The 23,733-nt window shown below is 50.0% G+C and overlaps 1 protein-coding gene across 1 annotated transcript; it reads left to right on the forward strand.

Annotated features, from left to right (window-relative positions):
* The first annotated feature begins 4,756 nt into the window (after positions 1–4,756).
* USP22 (ubiquitin specific peptidase 22) lies at positions 4,757–23,475 on the forward strand. The gene is made up of 13 exons (XM_065909519.1): positions 4,757–5,062; positions 12,653–12,785; positions 14,662–14,775; positions 15,219–15,320; positions 15,683–15,852; positions 16,961–17,108; positions 17,418–17,523; positions 17,618–17,776; positions 18,423–18,549; positions 19,315–19,406; positions 20,097–20,159; positions 20,628–20,777; positions 21,085–23,475. Exons 1-13 carry the CDS (start codon positions 4,925–4,927, stop codon positions 21,125–21,127), a joined length of 1,545 nt encoding a protein of 514 aa, XP_065765591.1. The 5' UTR covers positions 4,757–4,924; the 3' UTR covers positions 21,128–23,475.
* The last annotated feature ends 258 nt before the right edge of the window (positions 23,476–23,733 follow it).

Below are 23,733 nucleotides of genomic sequence, written 5' to 3' on the forward strand. Positions count from 1 at the left end.
TGGTTGAAGGAAAAAACCCTGTGTACGAGGTTGTTTTTTTGGCCAACATGGGAAATGCAAGATCTTAGTTCCCTGACCAGGAATCAAACCTATGCTTCCCCCTTCAGAGGAAGTATAGAGTCAACCACTGGATCACCAGGGAAGTCTCCTTGTGTACAAATTTTGAGCACTCAGTGAAAATAATGCATACATTACTTTCATGTAATGCATACAAAGTCTGGTTTCCAGAAAAACTGGCTAGCAGATGAAAAGGGATACCATGTAGAGTTCAGATTATTATATACAATCAAATCTGATGGGGTAGTGTAGTCTTTTTTGTGACAATCAGATATTCCTATCTTATTCATAAAAATCAGGACATGGTTTGTCTGAGATGCCAGGTTTTTGGTGTTTGTGCTTCAAGGATTTGGGGAGGCTTCTTCATCTTGGCCTGTCTCAGAATCCAAGGTTTTTAGAAATATAAACCTTTTTACTTTTTGTAGTATGAACATCTTTTGGTGAGGCGGGTTTAAGAGTGGTGCATCAGTATTAAGATAGAGCTAGTCTCTGTAACCACTTCATTGATCTGTCAGGAGGGTGTTTATATTAATGGAACACTGCTTGGTACAGAGTGTGTGCTAAGTGCTTCAGTTGTGTCCAACTCTTTGTGACCCTATGGACTGTAGCCCGCCAGGCTCCTCTGTCCATGGGATTCTCCAGGCAAGAATACCGGAGTGGGTTGTCATGCCCTACTCCAGGGGATCTTCCCTACCCAGGGATTGAACCTGTGTCTCCTGCATTGGCAGGTGGGTTCTTTACCACTAGAACCACCTGGGAAGCCCATCTACAGAGTAAGTATGCAATAAACATTAGTTGTTGCCATTACTATTTGTATCACTGCCATCCTCAAAGGCTGACAAAAGCCAGACTGCCAGTGCTCGTTCTGCCACAAAAGCACTGAGCCTAAACAGGGCCCCTCACAGGAAATTAATGCTTATTTCACAGGGCTGTTGTGACAATTACACAAAAGTGTGGATGGTAAAGTGGTTGTATCAAGAAATATAAGAGGTTATTACTAGAATATTTTCCCAAAGAAAGTTAAATACAGGATAGCTTAATTTCAAAGAAGAAAAATTCAATACACTCCTCAGTTTCATGTCAGTATTAAGTAAGATCCATATTCAAAAAGAAAAAAAACAAAAAAAGATAAGTAAGATCCATATTCAGTCTTTGTTCCATTTCTGCCAGCAAAAAGGCACTTTACAGATATGTTCTTTGCATGTGATGTTGAGTAGGAAGCTATTTCAGAACCAGACCTTAAAAACTGGAAGTCTTAACAAAGGGAGCTTCAGAAAGAATTGAAGATGTGTTAAAGGGAATGTTCTGCACCATAAAGTGTTTAAATTAATCTATTTAGGGACTTCCCTGGTGATCCTATGGCTAGAACTCCATGCTTCCAATGCAGGTGGCCTTGCTCAGGGAACTAGATCCCACATGCTGCCTGTAAGTGTTGTCGTGCTGCAGTTAAAGATCTTGCAAGCCACAATGGAGACAGAAGATCCTGCATGCTGCAACCAAGACCTGGCACAGCCAAATAAATAAATAATAAAATATTTTAAAAAATAATCTATTTAAAATAACCAATCTTAAATAATGTAGTCTTTAAACAGTTTATTATAATCACAATTTAAAATAATTAGTTTGATAGGATGGTGAGTTGAGAGTGGTCATAAAATCCCATCCTCTGATGCAGAATTGGGACTGGTGTGACTATAACTTGTTTGTGATTAAAGTAAATTTTTCTTGCAAGTGTTATTTGAACACAGAATCTTTAGAAACTGTTGCCACATTCTGCAAAAGCAAAAAAACAAAAAACCTGCAGAAAGGATGTTATTTCTACAGGGTTATATTAGTTGATAGTTTGTGGCTCTGGGGGAGTCTTGTAATTGAAATCTGTGTATTTTTTTTTTAATCTGTGTATTCTTAATAGGATTTATCTGTTACATCTGACGACAAGGATCATTGGCCCCTTTCCTTTTCTCACATGCATGACAGAAAATGTCCAACTCTCCTAGGATTATTATTTAACAATGGGTTTGAGAGTTTAGATGAAGAGTATGAACTCTGCTGATTAAGAAACTGTGATCATTCAAACTGCTCAGGACAGAAGCTGACAGTAGCATCTAGAAAAACTTTTCCCCTGACACCACAGTTTTAGTGTTTGAATATAGTGGGCAGTACTAATTTCAAACTGAAAACCAAATAATACTTTTGGAATTACTTTATTAACACAATTATGGTTAGAAAGTCATAACATGATTTGGAGAAATTTTAACATTTCAAGATATTAATCACCACCACTTTTTCTATCTAAAATAGAGGAAAAGAGCAACCAAGAAAACCAAAATTGATTAATATACACAAATATGATCAAAAATAAAAGTATGCATATTTATTAGTTTGCTTTTTAAAAATAAATGCCTTAAATTATTTTAAAAAATATATATTTGGCAGGATCTTTCAGTTGCAGACACGTGGGATCTAGTTCCCTAACAACAGATGGACCTCAGTCCTCTGCATTGGAAGCAGAGTCAGCCACTGGATCATCAGGGAAGTCCCATTAGTGATTTTTAAGTATTAAATAATATGTAATTAATTCTTATTATAAAATAACTCAAATATTACAGGTGTTCTCCTTCACCAGATATTAACTATGATTGACGGGTTTGTTTGTTTCTTCCAGCCCTTTAATATACACCTACATACAGTCTTATTTTTCAATAAACATTACCATACTACTTGTATTTTTCTGTAACTTGCTTTATTCATGTATCTTATATAATTTCCATATTAGTGTTGTTGTTATCGGCTTCCCAGATGGCTCAGTGGTAAAGAACCTGCCTGCCAATGCAGCAGATGCAGGTTCCATCTAAGTGGTAAAGATCCTTGCATAAGGAAATGGCAATCCCCTTCAGTATTCTTGCCTGGGAACATCTCATGGCCAGAGAAGCCTGGCGCGCTGCAGTCCTTGGGGTCGCAAAGAGCCAGAGGCGTCTGACGGACTGAGCACAGCACAGCATTGATGCTAGCGCTTAGAGACCTACGTCATCCATTTTTACAGTTGCATAGCGTTCCCTGCAAAGTCTAGTCAACAGTTTACTGAATCATTCATTTGCCTGTTAATGGTCAGTTAAGCGTGTTCTGGGGAGAAGGCAATGGCACCCCTCTCCAGTACTCTTGCCTGGAAAATCCCATGGACGGAGGAGCCTGGTAGGCTGCAGTCCATGAGGTCACCGGGAGTCGGACACTGAGCGACTTCACTTTCACTTTTCACTTTCATGCATTGGAGAAGGAAATGGCAACCCACTCCAGTGTTCTTGCCTGGAGAATCCCAGGGACCAGGGAGGCTGGTGGGCTACTGTCTATGGGGTCGCATAGAGTCGGACACGACTGAAGCGACTTAGCAGCAGCATCATGTTCTCAGCTTTTTTCCCATTAGAAAAAGAAAAAGCTGTGTTAAACCGTGACTCAGTTGGGAACTGCTTTGCAAGGATATATTGTGCTTTACTTTTATTTATGTATAAGGCTGTTCTGATTACAGGGCATTTGAAATCATTGCTTACAATTCAAGTAGAGAGCATAGAAATTCTCCCATGTTTGGATGACCAAATTCATAAAAACTGTGCTTGATATTAGGGGCACATTCTTGAAACCGAGTCATATTTGTAAGAACAATAATACTGGAATACTCATCATATGTTAACATTAATAGAGATGAATCACATAGAATTTGTAATTAACTTAAAATTTCAGAGTTCACTTTTTAAAAACTGACACTCCTTTAACACATCCGTAATGTGCCTTACTTCACTCGTGTTTTAGTCTGAGAATAATTGCATTAGATTCTACTATAAAAATTTCTTCGGGTTAATTAATTAGCTAATTAAACATTTATTTTTGAAGACCTGCATATAACCAGTGGGCACTGCTGGATACAGACTTTAATAAAACAGAAAAATCATTACCATCATGGAGTTTTCGTGCTACTGAGGAAAATAGTTAATTTTTTTAAAAAGTGAATAAGTTCTTTGGGTAAGGAAATGAAGGGCTGGTGGGCGCGGGGCGGGAATCGTGAAGTCCAACAGGCTGGAGGGAAGGCCTCGCCGAGCAGGCGGCGGGCAGGTGGCCCATGCCGCCGGGCCCCGAGCTCCAGCTGCCAGACAGCATCTTTTATTTGTCTTTTCTCTCCGGATGCGGGGCGCATTTGAGCGACCCCGAGAAACCCGCACCTGCCCTCACGGACATCCCGTATCAGCGGGGCCGGCCCATAGATGGACAGGACCGCTCGGAGGTCGCGGGACTCGCTCTCCCCGGGCTGCGAACGTGCTGCACGGCGGGATGGCGACGAGTGGGCCGAACTGGACAGAGTCCGCAAGTGTGTGATACTCTGCGTCCCACCCGGAAGGCCTGACTACATGGAGCGCCAGTCCGAACTCACCGGATCCGACCCAGCGGACCGCTACCTGGCCCCGCCCAGCAACCGCCCTCCCCTGCCCGCCAGTCCCTGCGGCAGCACAGCCGGCGCAAACCAGCCCCGTCCCGCCTCCGCCTGCTCCCCTCGAAGGGCGGGAAGTAACCAATTCCCGTCAGAAGTCTCCTCCGCCGACCAATGGCGGGGCGACGGGGCGGGGCCTCCGCAGCCCCACCCCGCCGGGCCAGCCCGTGGGGGAGGGGCGCGCCTAGCGCACGCGCGCCGGCCGCGATGACGTAGCGCCGCCCCGGCCTCGGCGACCTGCAAGCGCCTCGCGGGCGGTGCCCGCCACTCAGTCGCGCTGCTCCGCTTTGTCCCGGGCCCGTCCGTCAGCCGGGCCGCCTGCAGCCTCGCGCCGCGCTGGCGTCGTCCTCGTCCCCGCCGGCGCCCCGGCCCGAGCCGGACGGCGAGGCCATGGACGCGGAGCTCGTGGTGACGCCGCCGGGCTGCGCGCACCTGGGCAGCTTCAAGGTGGACAACTGGAAGCAGAACCTGCGCGCCATCTACCAGTGCTTCGTGTGGAGCGGCTCGGCGGAGGCCCGCAAGCGCAAGGTGCGCCCCGGCGGCGCGGCTCCGGGGCGGGGGTCGTGCCTCCGCCGTCCCCTCCCCCACCGCCTGCGGTCGGCGGGGGCGGGGTGGGCGAGGGCGGGCGTGGGGGGCGGTCTTTCCCGGGGCTGCCGGGTGGGAGGGGGAGGGTCTCCGACGTCGCCGCGCGGGGCGTGTCCTGGGGACCCTCCGGCGGGGGCGGGGCGGGGACGCAGCTGCGGAGGGTGCGGCCTGTGCCGCCCACGATGTGCTAATTCTCCGCGGTCCTGGCGGGTGCTTGGGGGTCGCTGGGCCTGGCGGTCGGGCGGGGTCCCCGGGACGCGAGTACAGCCTCCACGCGCCTGGGATGTGCAGAGACGCGCGCCGCTCAGTTCAACTCTGGGCGCAGAGTCCACAAGGACGCCCTCCCCCCATTTCAGCGCTGGGTGCAGAGTCCACAGGGACGCCCGTCCCCCCCCACCCACCATTTCAGCGCCGGGCGCCCTCGGGACGCAGGATCCACAAGACACCCAACCCCGCCATTTCAGCGCGGGGCGCCTCCCCGACCCAGATCAGCGGGGACCCCCGCCCCTCCACTTAAGCACAGGCCAGAGTTCGCAAGGACGCCCCCCCCCCCCACGCTCCCTCATTTCAGCGTGGGGCGTCTCCCCGGCCCAGATCAGCAGGGACCCCAGCCGTTCCACTTCAGCGCGGGGCTCCCTCGGGTCTCAGGGTCCACAAGACGCCCCCCCCTCCCCCATTTCAGCTCCGGGAGCTCCCGGCCCAGGTCCGCAGGGACGTTCCGGGATGCTGTTCCTCCCTCCAGGTGTGCGCGAGCGCGGATGCGGAGCGCCGCCGACCCTGCGCTTGGAGTCGCGTCGCGCTCTTGGCATAAGGGGATTTACAGGTCACCTGTCGCTGCGCAGGAGCGGTGTAAAGGGGGCCTGTCTGACGGCACGGGGGCCGGGGTGCCTTCTCTCTGACGCGGGCGCCTCCCCGAGGGAGCTGTACTCAGTGTCCTGCCTTTGGGCTTGTTAGCTGTTTGAAAATGAGAAAATGGCGTTATTCTCTCCTACCTGAAGAAAGTATGTTTGGTGTAGGGCGATTTTGCAGTTCGCAGCCCGAGGGCAGGCGCTGTTAGGCAATGTCCACCTTGAATAGCATTTTTTATGGTAAAACTAACATCTGCTGAGCACGTAGGGAATGTTAAGCACCAGTTTTCTTTCTTTTTATCAGTGTGGGTGTTGGGAAGAACTGGCTCTTATGATGAACTGAAATCGGAGATAAGACAGGATGGGAGTGAGGTTCTTGCTTATGGAGTTCTGTGCCCTTAAATCACTTGGTTGATTCTGTTCTAAAGGCGATAATCTTGTTACTTACTGCTCCATGTTGTTGGTTAAGATGTGTAATTTTTTAATATTGCTTCAAGGAGTCAAGTTTAACCCCTCGTTAACTTTGCCGAATTTCCTGAGGAAAGATTCACTTTTTGTTGTTGTTGTTACATGTGACTTGGATTAATATTCTAATGTTAATTGCTTCGTTTGAAAATTGTTGACACACGTCTGTATTACTCGCTAGTGAGAACTTGAGCTGCAGAGAGACAAGAAGTGAGGTAGGAGCCTCTTTCAGAACTCGAGTCTGTCGGGTGCTGCCAGGCGTTATGGTCATACCCCGACAGTGAATCCTTGTGTCCTCCATCCATATTCCCTGAATGTTGGGGACTCCGTGCACTTCTAGAATCCTGGTGGCCCAGCCAAGGAGGAGTTTGGTTTGAGAAACAATAATGTACGTTTGGTAATTTGCTGAGGTTTCACAGAAGAGGTGCAGGCTTAGTAGTTTGGTTTTAGCACTGGAAAGTTGCTTGTAAAATACTTCAACCTAAGTTAAACTTCATTGAGGTTGCTCAAAGAAGCTACAGTGAAGTCTCAGCTATAGTGTAACTACAGGAGTTCACACCCTCCTTTAAGTAGAGGTGGGTTATGACTTCTGTATCCAAACTCTGCTGCTGCTCTTGGTGGGCACGATCAGATTTGAGAATTGAGGGCTCAGTACTGCTGTACTTTTCTGGCGTGGTACTTGCCACTTGAGGGATTGTATGTGAAGATGGAAACGAACAATTAGGACAGCAGGAATTTTCAGTTCCCCTGGTTGTTATGAGTTAACCCAGTCTGTATTATATTTAAATAAATATATAGACATTTTGGGGGGAGAGGTAATGTTTTTTAAGCAATCATTTCTCTCTTTTTGAACTGTTTCTGTGATTCTGAAGTTTTCCAGCAACTTGCCCTCAAATAACAGCCCTTTTTGTAGTCATAAGAAGTGTTTTTACTGAAATACTTCACCACAGGTGAGGAAGCATCAGCACTCGGGCCATTACTGATTCTGTAGTTTGGACAGTAATCTGGAGGATGACAAACCACTTTTGAAGTCTTCTCAGTACAACATTTGGTGACAGCATTTCTAATCCTTTGGGTTGGAAATCTCTGAGGGGTTTTTTGAGGAAAGGGGCTGGAGACCGTGTCTTTTTGTTTCTGGGTAATCAATATTTTAGAAGCATGGTTCAAGCCTTTGGTTGGGGTGTGGAAAGGGAGGCATTTCAGATGGAAAATGGTCTTATTTATCTTGAGTCAGTGTTATTACTTTACCATGTATTTTAGAAAAAGGTTTACTCTAGCGTTCTTACTGGTCACCTCTTTTAATCAGTGTTGCTTCAATTCTAGAGTCTGAGATCTGAATGAATCTCTTATGTTTGAAGTTTTTAGTAGGACTCATCTTTGGAGAGTAACAGTTCTGCTGTCACTGGCTTAGACAGAACACCTGGAGTGACAGCATACAGCATCTGGTAGATAGATGGTAGACTTAGCTGTTAAATGTCCAGTGTTACTGACTGCAGTGACTAGTCTTTTTCGACCAGGCACTTAGAAATGGTGAGAATGCTGCAGACAGCTGTCTCCTGTCCCTTCAGTTTTGTTTTTTATTTCATTTTTTTGATATGTCCATTCTTTAAAGTAAAAGGTTTTCTTTTTCAGAACTTCTTGTTTTGAGGAATTAACTTCTGCTTTATTTATTGATGAATTAGTTCTTTCAGGTTATTACACCTGAGTATTGCAGCACTCACAGGGAGCAGGAGACAGGTGGTTCCAAGTAAAAGATATAAAATGAAAACATTGTTCCTTTTGAGGTAATGTAGATTAACCTACTGTTGTGAAAAACAGAGAACCTTGGGGGTTTATCCTTATGGTAACATCCAGCAAGACTAATTCACTGTTAAAACCATTTGCCCACGTGGATACAATCCACAGCTTTATTTCTGATTTCCCTGATTTCCACTTTGGCTCATTTGTGTGTGTGTATTTAGTTCTATGCAGATTAATAACTAGTTTTAGATTCAGATTTTAGATTTACAGAAAAGTTATCAGAAATAATACAGATGGAGAAGGAAATGGTAACTCCAGTATTCTGGCCTGGGAAATCCCATTGACAGAGGAGCCTGGTGGGCCCCAGTCCGTGGGGTTGCAGAGTTGGACACGACTTAGTGACTAAATAACAGCAGAAACAATGGAAGTTCTAGACGATATTATGAGAACAAAAAGTTATAATGACTGGGTAGTTGGGGCTGAAACAAAAATCCTATTGTTTACAGATGTGATTATTTAGAAAAACCAAGATAAACTGTAGGCGAATATTTTTTAAAAAGATGATACAGGGAGCTCCTGTATCAATCTCTAGCATCTCGCTGATGGTGAAGTTTTTACATTTCTGTGGTACGTTTTGTTACAATTAATGCACAAGCTTGATATATCATTATTAACTAAAGATCATACTTGATTCAGGTCTGATTAGTTTTTCTCTTGTCCTGTCTCAGGAGATATTTGGTCCGTGTCTCCTCAGGCTCCTCTGCTGCCTCTGCCACCCGGCTTGTCGGATCTTAGTTCCCTGATTAAGGATTGAACCTGCACCCCCTGCAGTGGTGTCCTAATCACTGGACCACCAGGGATGTCCTTTTGTCTTTTCTCTCCCCTGTTTTCCCCCCTCAGCTCCTCTGGATTGTGATGGTTTTTCAAGTTTGCCTTTTGTTTGTTTTTAATGACCGCAGTGGTTTTGAGGAGTATTGGAGTATTAATCTGGTATTTTGTAGGATGTGTCTCAATTTGGATTTGTCTGATATGTTTCTCACGGTTCACAGCTGTGGTTCCAGGTTTGGGGGGAATCTGGAGCCCTGTTTGTGAAGGTCCTCGCTCTGTGCGGCAGGCGCAGGGTCAAAGCGCCCCCACCCCCCAGCCCATCCTCCCTGGGTGTTGTCCCAGTGTGGATATTGTGTCTCGGTTTCCTTGCCCCTCTCATTCCTACAGGGACCTGCTAAAGAGCTCCAGGCTTTGCCAGGATCATTCTTGAGTCTGGATTTGCCGGCTGCAGGCTTAGGTTTCATGTTTTGTCATGTTTTGTTCTATTTCCTGTAAGTTGGCAGCCAGCTCAAAGGCTCCATCAGATCTGAGTTTGGTCCTCAGGCAAGATCTGGAGTGGTGCTGTGTCTTTCCTGAAGTTTCTGCTGTCTTGAGCACCCATACTTAAGGGGTCAGGTGTCCAGCAGATGTTGAGAGGTGAGGTAGAAATAAGGGAACTTGGTTTCTAGGGACTGAGTTGACCTGCCTCATCTTAACCTGGGCCTGTCAGTCACTTGCATCACCTGATCGAGCTTCTAGGGAATGAAGTGGGACCAGCAGGTTACATGAGGTTCTAGGAGAATCGGATGGCTCCCTGGAGGCACTTGTAATTGACAGTGGGGAACGTGATCGAAATGTGAATTAAGGACTGGTTGAGGTGGTCAGTACTGAGGTGGGGGGGTGGGTGTTTGCCTGAGTCTTGCTTCTGCCTAGGTGTGTGGCCTTTGACCTTGTGTGGTCCCACATCTCTGGGGCTCACAGATTTCTCATTTATAATACTGCTACTTTGTATTTTCATAGCGTTTTTCATCTTATAAAACATCTCTCACGGTATTACATTTTGATTTTGAACTCAGGTTACACTTTTTAGGTGGTCTTGGCAGTTAAGTTTCCTGACCTGTTCAAGGTTGCAGATTAAATGCCAAGTTTGGACCTTGAAATTAAGTCAGTCTGACTCAAGTTTGTGATCCCACTAAATTATTTGGGCATTTTTCCAGCACCACCAAGTAATTGTCCAGTCTGCACCAACACCAACTGAGTGTCACATAAACCTGACCCATGTGACTGCCCACCTGGAGTTAGTGTCTGATCCTGCAGGTTCTTGCGGACACCCCCACTTCAATCCTCAGTCATAAGACTCTGCTTCCCTCCTGTAGCTGACAAAGCTCAGGGAAACATTTACTCAGTTTTACATGTTTATTGTAAAGGTTATTATGAAGACCACAGATGAGCAGCCGGATGAAGAGATACTTGGAGTGAGATCTGGGGGACCCAGAGCGGAGGAGCTTGTGTCCTAGTGGGTTTGGAGTGCATCTCACAGCACAGCGATCCATTCACCTCCCCAGAAGTACTCTGAACACCATTATTTAGGGGTTTTATGGGGGTTTTATGGAGGCTTTATTATGTAGTCACGATTAACGGGCAGTGATCAAATCATTACACAGGTGTGGCTGATTAAATTATAGGCTGATGAGGGGTGGAACTAGACATCAAAAATGAAAAGATTAGGAGCAGAAGAGGTTCTTGATTACTGATGTAGCAATTCTGTATTGGTAACAAAAAAGTAGCAATTGATTGTCTCACAGTAGCCATGTAGCCTAGCCTGTGCACTAATGAATGAACCATTGTGAAATGTTGATCACCCACAGCAGTTGCAGTCCCCTTCAGAACAGTCATATTAGAAACATTGTTACATTTATGTAACACCATGAAAAGACTGTGCAGTGTGTGTGGGGGTATAATTTCAGAGTGGACTTGGGTATTTTTTGTTGTTGTTGGGTGTATAATCCATTACTTTTGTTACTCATTTTTATGCTCAAATCCTGCCAGAATTGCCTAGGGGAATTCCAGAAGCAGCTCCTATTCCTTCTCAGGCCCATCAGCGTCATCTGGAGTCAGTGGCTTGTAAGAGGTGCGGTTTGTGTTTGTTTTTATTTGCGGAGCACCAATTAACCCAAGAGTTGTTTACTCTGGGGTATGTGGCAAATCCTTGGTGTTTACGGAAAATGGATTTGTGTTTGGGACTGCCTGCCAGTGGAGCCCTAGTTGTAAAATCTGAATCAGGGCCTTAAAATGAGTCCTGAGCTTGGGCTTTATTTGTGTGAAAAAGACTTAGTCAAATTGTGTGTGTATGTGTTTGTTACCTCAGGCTTTCTTTCCCTGATCATTTCAGGATGTGACCAGTTTCTTTCTAGTTGTAGCCCATCTGCCTGTGCTTAATTCTTGTGGTTCCCTTCTTGTGTAGCTGACATTCTTGACGCCTTTTTTCTTTCAGCAGATTTTTTTTCATGAGAGGTGCTGCAAGAGAACAGGTGACGCGGATTTGTATTTAAAATTCAGGGCTTAAATTTTTATCTGTTTTTTAAAACTTTTGTGTGTTTTAAGGGGAAATAATGTGTTAAAGTTATGTACTTAACCTGGTATGTTTATGTATGTTAACCTGGTATTTTAAGAGTCATGCTGGTCTTGAGTTTTTTCTTGAATTATATAAATAGAATTGGATTTTTTGTTTATTAAGGTCATAGAAGAGTTTTTTAAATAAAACTACGGTCTTGCATTTAATGTATCCAGATTGATAAAAACAAGGAACACCTCTTAATCTTTTTTTTTTACATCTGTAGCCATAGGGGGCAGTAAACAGATTACAGGAGTCTGTTCCTAACAATATTTTTGTAAAAGGAAAACATCCAGGCTACTGGGAACCATTCATTGTTACACGTCAAGTAACCACTATGTAACTTAAAACTTCCCTTGTGTTACTGAGAACAGTTAGAATTAGTTGATTTCTTAGATTGATCATTGGCAGAATAAATAGGTGATACAATTACTGTTTCTTGTATTGCAACATTTTAGAAGCCTTTCCCATGAACCTCTTACTCCTGTGTAATTGCCCTGGAGCACGGCTTCCTGCTGGGAGGGGGGAGATACTTGGGAGGTTTGGGTGGAAGAGAATTGTTTACCACAGTGCTCATGATTGCTGAGGTTATAAAACTTCAGGTTTCTGTGGTCTAGTTCTCACCCACAAACTATTCTTTTTCTTGTTTCTGTGTATTGCTTTGATTCATATCCATCTTGATTGATTATAGATTTGCTGTGGTCTTGGAACCTGGAGTATCAAACTTGAAATGGTGTGCTGGTTACGGGTGCCCTGGGGCTGGGGGGCCCTCGGATGCAGAAGGACCTTTTCTGCTCCTGAAGCTTCACACGCTTGGTCTGAGTGGCTTTGAGACTGGGTTGAGACTGGGCTGAGTCCTCTTTCGAGGAACCGGTCTGAACTAAGTGACCTACGTGCCTTTTGGGTTGATTGACAAGATTAAGGAAAAGATCTTTTAGGTGGGGAGACCTTGAGAGGAAACCCAGGCTTGCACTTCCTTCCGAGCTGTGCCTGTCGGAATCACCTTGCTCTGGCGTCTCTGAGAACCCCAGGTTGCCAATTCTCTCTTCTGACTTTTAGGCGAAGTCGTGCGTCTGTCATGTGTGTGGCCTCCACCTGAACCGGCTGCACTCCTGCCTGCACTGTGTCTTCTTCGGCTGTTTCACGAAGAAGCACATTCACGAGCACGCCAAATCCAAGAGGCACAACCTGGGTAAGACCCTCCTGATGCACACCTGCTGGGCTTTGGGGTCAGCTTCCCAACTTCCCGCTTTGACCTTCCACTCTCCCAGGAGCCCGCTCTTATCTGAAGTGGTTTGTGCTCTCCTTGGAACTCCTGTGGGGAGGGGAGAGAAACAGCCCACAGGTATTCCTGTCCAACATGCCTGAGGTCACGTGGAGTTCTGTGACCCTGAAGGATGACTCTCTGAAGAGTGCGTTTTCTGCAACAGAACATCGGAGACTTGTCTCTCCCTCTGAAAAGCATGGTTAGGTGTTAGTTTAGGCAGAAATCTGTAAAGGCCTTCCATGCAGCTTTAGGTTATTGGTGTCATTATGGGGTACTGGGTGAGTTTAGTGCTGTGAGGGGTTTGCCTTGTTGTTTGTTCATGGAGAGGCTAGAGGTGCTGGCATCAAGGTGGGGTGACATGAAGCTGAGTTTTGCTCTAGGCTTTATTTTCTGACTGCTGTCGCTAAGTTTTTCTCTCCTTGAGAATTGTGGTTTCTGTCAAACGGTGGTGAGGTGGTGAGGATTCCTGTAAGGAAATCGCTTTCACAAGGTCCAGGCCACAAGCCCTTTTCCTACAACACAGCTTCCTTTGACCCAGTGTTCCTATGTAGAGATGGTGTCCGAACGCAGTCATTTCCAGAGGTCATGCTTCATCTCTAGCTGAGAGCCTGAACCAGGCGGGGAAGGGGTCAGCCCAGGACGAGGCGTTAACTGGCCTTTTTGGAAGGAGAGCCAATGACACTGATGGTGCTTCATAGGCTGTGGGTGGGCGGCCGCCCAGTAGGGCCAGCAGTCAGCAGTGGGATCTCCCCTGGAGGAACCAGAGAGAAGGGCTGATGGTCACGGTGAGGGGTGGGACCCTGTGGTGTGCGGTAGAGAACTTTGTGCTTCATTCCATCTGACTCTCAGACGAGACCAGGTAGGGTCTCACATGTGGGCTGCGAGTCTGTGGTTACAAGGGTCGTGCAGTCTGACTCTCAGACCAGACCCACGTAGGGCTCTCACATGTGGGCTGAGAGTGTCTGTGGTTAGGAGGGCTGCACAAGTGGGAACACGTTTACACTTAAAAGGCTGTCTGAAGAATCTTACTGAAACCCAGTGTCATCTACAAAAGTCACTTTAGAAACGTGGTGTTTGTTCACATTATCAGTCTGCTTGATAAACTGTCTCTATTTTTGCCAGAATGAGTCAGTTTTAGAAAGTTTGCTTTAAGAGACAAAAGCACAGAACAGGAGTAAGATCCTGCCCGTTGCTGTGTTAGAATGTGGTTTATGGAACAGTGTGTGTGTGTCCACTTAAGGTGCTTCAGGTTTACATGTTACAGAAGAGGGAGAGAGTGTGTCTGTGTGTGTGTCCCCTTTCAGGTGCTCCAGGTTAACATGTTTTATGGAGGAGACTGTGTGCATGCGTGCGTGTGTGTGTTGGGAAGCCCTGGGCACGGGTCTGGGTTGTTGGCTTGGCGGCTGTGCTGCCTGCATCCTGGCACTGTGAGGGCTGCTGGGCGCCCGGGTCACAGAGCTCTGGTCCTGGGAGTCTCCGTGGGCTGATAGGAATGCAAGTTTCCCTTGTTTCAAAGGAAAGGCAGAGGGTCCTGGTACCGAGGGGTTGGGTCCATTGTAAAGTACGGACATGGCACCTCTTTCTCCCTCAGATTGCTCAATCCTTGAGGGAGCTTCCAGGGAGAACTCACGTGCCTCACCTGCTTTGGACACACTGTCTGAAGCGGGTGCACAGCCTTTGGTAATAGTGGGATTTTCTGGTTAGAGAAATGATACATAGAAAACTTAGGTGTTTGTATCTTGAAGCATTACCTTTCGATCTTTAATTAAGTTTTGTTTCTTCTCTCCTTTCTCTTTTTCAGCCATCGAGCTCATGTATGGAGGTATCTACTGCTTTTTGTGTCAGGACTATATTTATGACAAAGACATAGAAATCATTGCCAAAGAGGAGCAGCGGAAAGCTTGGAAGATGCAAGGTTTGGTTTTCCAGAGCTCTGTGAGCCTGGTTGTGACTTAGTCTGCATCCCCTGCCCCTCGTCTGTCAGGGCATGAGGGGAGGGAGGTGGGGGGGGGGGGGAAGAGCCCCCATCCCTGCCTGCTCCCTCCTGCAAGCTCTGGAGGAGCCCAGGGAGGAAGGTGCGGTGCCCAGTTTCTGGGACCTGTGCTTTTGCCTGAGTCCGCACGGGCTTGCGACTGCCGCAAGGGGTTCAGCCCTGCTCCCTCTACTCAGGGATTAAGACCGAGGAGGTGCTGGTCTCAGGACCACTGACACCACTCTGAACAGCTCTGAACTGGTCTTGCTCTCCTCTTCTCTGGGAACGTGGCTTACTCACGGCACTTTCTCTGAAGGAAGCTCCTTTAAGTGTCTGGAACAGGGTTCATACATACAGTGTAGCTAACAGCACCCTCCACCGCTTAGGTGTCGGAGAGAAGTTTTCAACGTGGGAGCCAACCAAACGGGAGCTCGAGCTGCTGAAACACAACCCCAAGCGGCGGAAGATCACGTCCAACTGCACCATCGGTGGGTGGGCGCGTGCCCAGTGGGGCCTCGGGTGTGCCGGGCAGGGTGGGGCTCTTCAGGAAGCGGGTGTGAGTGTGAGCAGTCTCCCTGGCCCTGCCAAGACTGCAGGGGACGCGGCATGGCTGCCAGCTTGTCGGGGAAACTTCTCTATGACCTGTGCCCTTGTTACCGGAGGCCTTCAGGCAGTTCTGCCAGAATGGTTGATGCTGAAGTTGGGGGCCGAATGCTGGGGGTCAGCACTCCTCAGGCCTTTTCCTATAAGAGGAGCGCAAGCCTTGGAAAGAGGCTCCATTCTTATCACACGAATGGGGCCGTGGGCTGGCGGGGTCCTGATGCCGCCTGACCCAGCCCTCCACCGCCAGGTCTGCGCGGCCTCATCAACCTGGGGAACACGTGCTTCATGAACTGCATCGTGCAGGCGCTCACGCACACACCCCTGCTGCGCGACTTCTTCCTGTCTGACCGGCACCGCTGTGAGATGCAGAGCCCCAGCTCCTGCCTGGTCTGCGAGATGTCCTCCCTCTTCCAGGAGGTGCGGGGAGGGGATGGGGAGGGAGAGGAGTTCTGTCACCTCACCTGCGGTGGGCATCTCATACACGCCCCTGTCGTGGAACCACATGTTTTTCCCAAGAGGGTCTCCAGCCGAGAGACTCCACGTCATTCTCAGAGGCTCACTGCTGCCATAGATGGGATGTGAGCAGCGGACATTGGCCCCCTTGCCCCCCCAGCACCCAACCGTCACCTACAGCTTTGTCCACAGGGCAGTGGGTCTCGTTACCAGCCTTGCTAACTGTGTCACCAGAGGCCCCTATCCCTGATGGGCTCGCAAGCTGACCCTCCAGGTTCAGGGCCCAACTGCAGGACAGGGTCCTGCTCCTCGGGTGCTGTAAGGACCCAGGTGTCTTCAGGTGTTGGCCCCAGGCCCTTGATTGCATCCTCTCATTTCCCTGTTGCACCCTGGCTGCCTGGAGTCTGCCTGATTGTGGTGCTGAAGTTATTCACCATCTGGCCCTTTTCAGAAGTCTCCCGATCCCTGGCCTGGCCCGGCCCATCCAGTCCCCATGTTCCTGCAGCCTGCCAGCAGTGGCTGGCGTTACAGGAGTGAACAAGCTGAGTGGTACCGTTGGGCCAGAACAGTCTGGTGGGGGTCTTATTCAGGCACTGTTGGTGGTCAGTTCATCTTGTCATGTTGCTCTTTAGGCTCCTGTTTATGGGGGTACAATTTACACAGAACAAAAGTCACCTTTTAGTGTATATGTGTGAGTGTGTGTTTAAAAAAAGCTTTTTATTCACCTTTGACCAAAGTAAAAGTGTTAGTCGCTTCATTGTGTCCAACTTTTTGCGGACCCGTGGACTGTAGCCCACCAGGCTCCTGTGCCAGTACTCCAGGCGAGAGTTCTGGAGTGGGTTGCCATGCCCTCCTCTGTGTTTTGATGAAAGTTTGCCACAGTTCATCACTTGGACGTATTTCTAGAAAACAGATGGTAGGAATGGAGAAAACTTACATGCAGACTCCAAGTAAAAACACAGTTCACATGAAAAGGAGAGGAAATGACCATCTCGGCCCACTCGTTGTCAGGTGTGCACATGGGAGCTCTGTGTTGCCCCTGACGAGGCTGCCGCTCCTTCTCTCTACACAGTTCTACTCGGGGCACCGGTCCCCACACATCCCATACAAGCTGCTGCACCTAGTGTGGACGCACGCCCGGCACCTGGCAGGCTACGAGCAGCAGGACGCACACGAGTTCCTCATCGCAGCCCTGGATGTCCTGCACCGGCACTGCAAAGGTGGGGCTGCGGGGGTGGACCTTCCAGGGTGAGCTCTGCAGGGGTGTGGGCTGCGAAAGTGAGGGCCCAGGAGGGGTGAGGACAGGGCTGCTCCTGGACCAGTTATTAGACGTGAGATAGATTTAGTGTCAGACCGATGGCAGGCAGGTGGTCTTAGGGAGAAACAAGGGGAGAAAACAGAACATACTATAGGTGTACCCAGGCCCTCCTGCTGCTGCCTGTCCTAGGGGACTGCCCTTGTCCCTAGGCTCAGCGGCTTGATGGCAAGCTGCCTTGGGGCCCAGGGTCACAGAGCCATGGTCTCCCCAGGTGACGATAACGGGAAGAAGGCCAACAACCCCAACCACTGCAACTGCATCATAGACCAGATCTTCACGGGGGGGCTGCAGTCTGATGTGACCTGCCAGGTGTGCCAGTAAGTGCTCCCCCCCGCCCAAGGATGCTGGGGCCTTGTTGCTCTGCTGCCCACAGATCCGTCCTTGCTCACATGTCCCCCTGCTTACTCCTAGCGGGGTCTCCACCACCATCGACCCCTTCTGGGACATCAGCCTGGACCTCCCTGGCTCTTCCACCCCCTTCTGGCCTCTGAGCCCTGGAAGCGAGAGCAGTGTGGTAAATGGGGAGAGCCACGTGTCAGGAACCACGACCCTCACCGACTGCCTGCGGAGGTGAAGTGGCCACGCCTCATGGGGAGGGGGGCCCTTCTTGTGGCTGCTTGGGGAGAGTCCTGAGAAAGCCAGACCTCCCTAGGCCCCCACATTGCCACATAGGAGCTGAGGGGGCACATTTTAAGAATGTATCAGTGGAATTGTACATCACATAATCTCTCAGGGTTGACTTTTCCACTTATCCTAATTCTCTGAAGACTCATCCAGGTTGCGTGTATCACCAGTTGCTTTCTTTTAATTGCTCAGTAGTATTCTGCAGTGTGCACCGGTTAACCACTTGTTTGCTGAAGGACATCTGCATTGCTTTCAGGTTTTTCTTGGCCTTTACAAATAAAGCTGCAGTTAGTAACCCCTCACGTACAGTTTTGTGTGAATGCTGGTTTTCACTTTTCAGGGAGTAATTTGCTGCGTCTTACGGTAGTTAGAAAATCATTACTTAGGATGAGAATTCTTTATGATAGAGAAGAGGAAGAAGTAGCCTTTTTCTTTTTTCATTGTAACGTTATAAGCTTCCTTAATTGTGCATGTGTTTAGGAACAAAATGAACCCACTGAAGGGGATAAAACTTTTCTCTCTTTCTTCTCTTAGTATTCTCATCTTTTTTTTTTTTTTTTAACTAAAAGTGCACATTTTTGACATGTTGCAGATTTACCAGACCAGAGCACTTAGGAAGCAGTGCCAAGATCAAATGTAGCGGTTGCCATAGCTACCAGGAGTCCACCAAGCAGCTCACCATGAAAAAGCTGCCCATTGTGGCCTGCTTCCACCTCAAAGTGAGTTCCCCGAGCACGTCCCGGGCCCAGGGTGGGTGTGCGGTGCCCACCTCGCCTCTGGAGCACACAGGCTCCTGTAAGTGACTGTTCGTGTCTGTTGTCCCGAGGTTTGCTATGAATCAAAAAGGAATTACTTTATAACTGAAACAGGGCAAGTTACTCTGGGTAGGGGGTGGTTAGGGGTTTACTCCTCCTCCCCTCCAAATTCTTCCATTCTCAGCCCAAGTTTTCTGATTTTCTTTTCCTTAAAAGCAAAGATCTTTTGCAGTAAGGTCTAATCCCGGGGTCACCATGCCTTCGGGGAAGGGACAGTGGCAAGTGTGAGTCCTGTGTGATGAGCTAAGAAAGAATACGTGGCAGAACTGTTGTGTTTGCTCTTCTTGGGCGTTTTTTAATGGTTTCTGTTGTTTATTCTGTTTTGTGACCCTTTAAAGGTGTAAGACAACCCAAAACCCGAGCCCTGACTTGCTAGTGGTCCAGGGTCCCGTTTCGTGGGGATGCGTCCGGTCTGGCAGGGGGCACAGGCCGTGGGGCGTGTGCTCTGTTTCTCCTGCCAGATTCTGTGTCATGTCCATACCTGCCGTCATGCCCATTGTGTCAGGGGTGGTGGGCTAAGCCCCGTGGGGTTTGTCGTCCTGTGGATTCTGAGCTCTGGCTCTGGGCAGAAGCGGGGCACTTCAGAAAACACAGAAAGGCACGTTAGAAGCCCCAGAGACGCGGTGGTAGGTGCCCTAACCTGTCTCCCCCTTCCCTCCGTTTCTGCAGCGGTTCGAACACTCAGCCAAACTCCGGCGTAAGATCACCACCTACGTGTCCTTCCCCCTGGAGCTGGACATGACCCCCTTCATGGCCTCCAGGTTTGTTCTCTGTCCATGGCTGGGCAGGTATGGTGCCAGGTCCCTGATGAGGCCCCAGTGAGCCCTGATATCATGGAAGCCCCTGACCCCTCACTGTTCTGATCCCTCCCTGTGTGAGGGAGGCTGACCCCGACTAACTGTCATGGGACTGGCTCAGACATGGGCTGTCTGCCCATCAGCAGCATTTCAGCCACAGGTGCCGGGGTTGGATACAAATCAGCAGGGTGGTTTTGCAGCTGCAGATGTCATTTGTTTTTGAGTCTTTGTTTCCTGGACCACTTAAAATTTACCTTCACAAAACGCCTGGACACTTACTAGTGTGTCAGATGAGGGCTGCTTTGGTGGACGACTGCAGGGGGTGTCAAAGCAGCAGAGACCTGAGCCCATGTAGGCCGAGCCCAGGTGGGTCCAGTGAGGCTGACCCCCTGGCCAGGGGTGGAGTGGGGAGACAGGATGGGTTGGGGGAACCGTGGGTCTTGGCTAACTCCACCTTGGTGTGGAGGGTCCGCCTGGCTAGCCTGGGCCTCGGTTTCCTCACTGTAAGTCGGAGGCTGTCTGCCTGAGGCAGAGTTTTTGGGAGAATACGAGGAAGCCACATAGGCATGACTTGCAAGTCCCTGGTGAGGGTGATCAGTTAGGGTGATCAGTTAACATTTTGATCGAGGCTGAGTCTGCTGCTGTCCTTAACAGCAAAGAGAGCAGGATGAACGGGCAGTACCAGCAGCCGACAGACAGTCTCAACAACGACAACAAGTGAGTGGCTCCACCTGGCGGGCGGGCTAGCGTCTTGAGCGAGAGTGGGCCCTGGGCCTTAGGGAGGCCCCACCTGCATTGCCTGGGAGACTGTGTGTGTGACTGTGTGTGTGTGGCTGGCCATGGGGAGGGGGTGGCCAGGCTGTGTGTCTTCTGGTCACTGGCTGGCTCCCTGTGGTGGCTGCGACCACTCTTCTGTCAGGGCAGGGCCTCCCCCATCTGCATCTAAGCTTGCCTCCTTTTGCAGGAGCCTGACCTTCCTGGCACCTTGACTAGGCCCTGTCCTCCTTTCCCGTCCTTCCTGCTGGCGGCCGAGGGGAGGCTGCAGCAGCTCCAGTGTCTCCCGGGTGGCCTGTCCCCTTACCCTTCCCCGTCAGTGTTCATTCTTGGGCTGCTGCCTGTGGGGACTGTGGTCCCGGGTGGTGACAGGGTTGAGTGACTTCCGTGTCCCTGCTGCCATCCCATCAGGTACTCGTTGTTTGCGGTGGTCAACCACCAGGGGACCCTGGAGAGCGGCCACTACACCAGCTTCATCCGACAGCACAAGGACCAGTGGTTCAAATGTGATGACGCCATCATCACCAAGGCCAGCATCGCGGATGTGCTGGACAGCGAGGGGTGCGTCCCGCAGGTCCAAGGTCCCCTGACCGCAGCTCCCCCTGTGCCCATCTGTGAGGCTTCTGCCCCAGATGACCTGCTGTGACCCTGACAGCATTTGGGCTTGGAGTTCCAGGCAGCGTGGCAGCCTTGAGATTCCCCGGTGGCTTTGAGAGGGCTGGGTGGGTGGAACCTGGGGCAGGCATCCTTCAGAGAGGGACCCCCCCCACCCAAGGGAGGGCGGGCATGGGCTGGGGGCCTCGGCTTTAGGGGACAGGTGCCCCACGGCCGCCCCGGCTGGGAGGTGAACTTGCCTTCTCCTCCACAGGTACTTGCTCTTCTACCACAAGCAGTTCCTGGAGTACGAGTAGTCCCGCACGCCTGGGGCCACGCTGGCAGATGCTTGGCAGGAGGTGGGCCCAGGGGTTGGGGGCAAAGGAGACAGTGCCCACGTGTCTCCCATGCCCCTTGGACTGCCAGCGGCTCCAGGCTGGGGGCTCAGAGCGGGCTGAGAAGAGATGCGGGCCTCGCGATCTCTTTCTTGGTGAATTTGGGGTCTTGAGTGTGCGTAGCGTGGATCCAGGGCCCGGAGCCTGTGGAGCTGACAGCCCCGTGTGGCCTCCGGCTCGTCTGTCCTGCAGACGCCAGCGTTGTCCTGCATGCGGAAGGACCTCCCCGTTTTCTAGAAATAGGCGTTTTCTTATTCTCCCTTTTACTCTCTTTTCCATGATCGTGAATTTCATGAATGCAGTGATAGTAATGTAAACGAATTACCGAGTTCAGACTGAACCTTAGATTGTTTTCCCTTGATTCTGGAGAGTGGGTCTTGCTTCTTCACTGGTGCTGCTTTTGTTGCCCCCACCCCTTATCCCCAGGGACCTCCGTGTCCGTGTCAGAGTTGCGGGTGAGGAGTGGGCTGGGCAGGGAATGGTTTCCGTCTTCAAGTAACTCAAGTGTGTCTGGTGGTTTCATTGTTTCTCTCCTTGTGTTTCCTTCCTGGCCACCTGGCCTACGAGCTCTCCTAGTTGCTGCTGGGCAGCGGACATGTTGGATGGCGTGGGGGGGGCCTTGCAGAGATGGGGGGTGTTGCTCTGTTCCATGCTGGGGGTCTCTGCTTTCCATTCTGCTTGTTTCTGTTGCAGCAGGAAAGACGACCAGGACAGAGCCAGTGGGATGGGCTGAAGGAGCAGATGCACCCGTCTGTCCACACCCTGACTTAGGTTGTCCATTCTGAGAGAGTCCAACCTGGAGACGGGGATGAGCCCATCTGCCCTGAACTGTGAGGTCTACTTCGTGGAAAGGAACACATCCCCCTGCAGCTAGGTCCTCGGACTTTCCGCAGAGGGCCAGGTGGTCGGTGCTCCCGGCTTGTGGGCCCTGTGGTCTCTTTGACAGCTAACACATAGACAGATGTAGCTGTGTTGTGGAGAACTTTACATGAGCATGGAAGTGTGAACATCACATACTTTTCCCATGTTACAGGGTGTTAACTTTTTTCACTCTGTAAAGGTGTGCGCATAGTTCTCAGCCAACAGGCAGTGGACTGGGTCCAGCTCATCAACTACTTAGGTCCAGGAGTGGCGTGGTTGCCGTGCAGGGTGGAAGGTGCTGGCTGGGGTTCCTAGGCCAGGTCATCATACCCGGTGGATACGGCCCAAGCGCCTGCCAGGGTCACTCAGTTGTGTTTCTGTATTTTAGAAACACAAGTTGTTAAGCTTATTTTGAAACAGCCATGAGCATCGTCAGACATGCAGATGGGCACCTGTACTCAGAAACCACCCTGCGTGGCCCGTGCACTATGCCTGCTCTGAGGGCCCTGGGCTGGAGGTGACTGTGGAGCTCTGGACCCGGGTCCTCCGTGTTAAGTGGGAACAGAGTGGATATTCTGGCTTTCTGTCGGATCAGTCTGTCCCTCCCTGCACTCCTTCTGGGCCCTGCACTCATGTCCATAGCTCCTGGATGGGGAGACAGTGAAGCCAGGTTTCTCTTTTCTAAATGTTATTTTTGAATTTTTATATCTGGATTAATGCTCTTTACTCCCTCTGGCCTGGTGTTTTGAGCACTTAGCTGTGTGTCTGCTGACGAGATCACCCCCTGACTGGAAGAGCCACATGGGGTGGAGGCAGGGTGGCGTGACGCTTCGGCTGTGCCGAGGTCCTGCCGTGATGTCAGGAACAGAGGCTGCGTTTGGGAGTCCTTTCTCTCAGCTCCCAATGCAACTGCTGGAAAGTTTCCCGTTTCTCACAACCACTCACGTCGACGTCCAGACCACGGAGGACTCCTGGGCGACCCCTCCCCCCGCACTTGTGTATGAAAGTGACTGTGTCTGAGACACCGGCCGCTGTGTCGACGCGTCACGGGGAGGCGGCGCGCGCTCTGGGGTGTCCTGAGTTGGGGGGTGGGGGCCCTCCTGCCTGCACCAGAGCGCCCGTGACCCGCCCTTCTGCAGTGTGTACACTCGTGCTATCGTAGCTTGCTCGGTGTAGATGCTCCTGTCGTATGAAATTGCCGTTCTTTTGACAGTTCAGGTAACTGATTTGCTATAACTCCGACAACAAAATCATAAGAACAAGGTGCCAGTGATCGTGCTGTGGATTTTACCATGGGGATGTCTCCGTGTCCCTTTCCTTGCCATTCTGAGGGACTCTTTGGCTCCTCTCCTCCCTAATGGCTTGTAGTCTTTCCTGTGTCGTAATAAAGCTACATTTTATTCTGAAAACTGGTCGGTCTCCCATTACTGGCAGTGCCCTGGGCCAGGAAGTCCATGTTGTTTGCATCTCATCCTGGGCATGACAGTGGCTTGAGAAGCCTGGGGCTCTGGGCCATGTGGTCCATCAGATTTTGAATTTAATGTCACCTGAGGGGCTTTAAGTGGAGGAACCCTTGGAGACTTTGAGCACAAGACCTGGGATGTGGTGCAGGGACACGCATGTGGGGAAGGCCACCCTGTTGTTGAGCAGGTGGAAGGTGTGAGTAG

The sequence above is a fragment of the Muntiacus reevesi genome, chromosome 18 (genome assembly GCF_963930625.1).
Source record: "Muntiacus reevesi chromosome 18, mMunRee1.1, whole genome shotgun sequence".
Lineage (NCBI taxonomy): Eukaryota > Metazoa > Chordata > Mammalia > Artiodactyla > Cervidae > Muntiacus > Muntiacus reevesi.

What these genes read in the sequence shown, in the direction of transcription:
- USP22 (XM_065909519.1), top strand. Translation starts at nt 4,925, where the DNA reads ATGGACGCGGAGCTCGTGGTGACGCCGCCGGGCTGCGCGCACCTGGGC. An exon ending in ACCCCCTTCATGGCCTCCAG is followed by an intron (nt 19,407 to 20,096) that starts GTTTGTTCTCTG and finishes TGTCCTTAACAG; the next exon opens with CAAAGAGAGCAGGATGAACG. An exon ending in GATGTGCTGGACAGCGAGGG is followed by an intron (nt 20,778 to 21,084) that starts GTGCGTCCCGCA and finishes TCTCCTCCACAG; the next exon opens with GTACTTGCTCTTCTACCACA.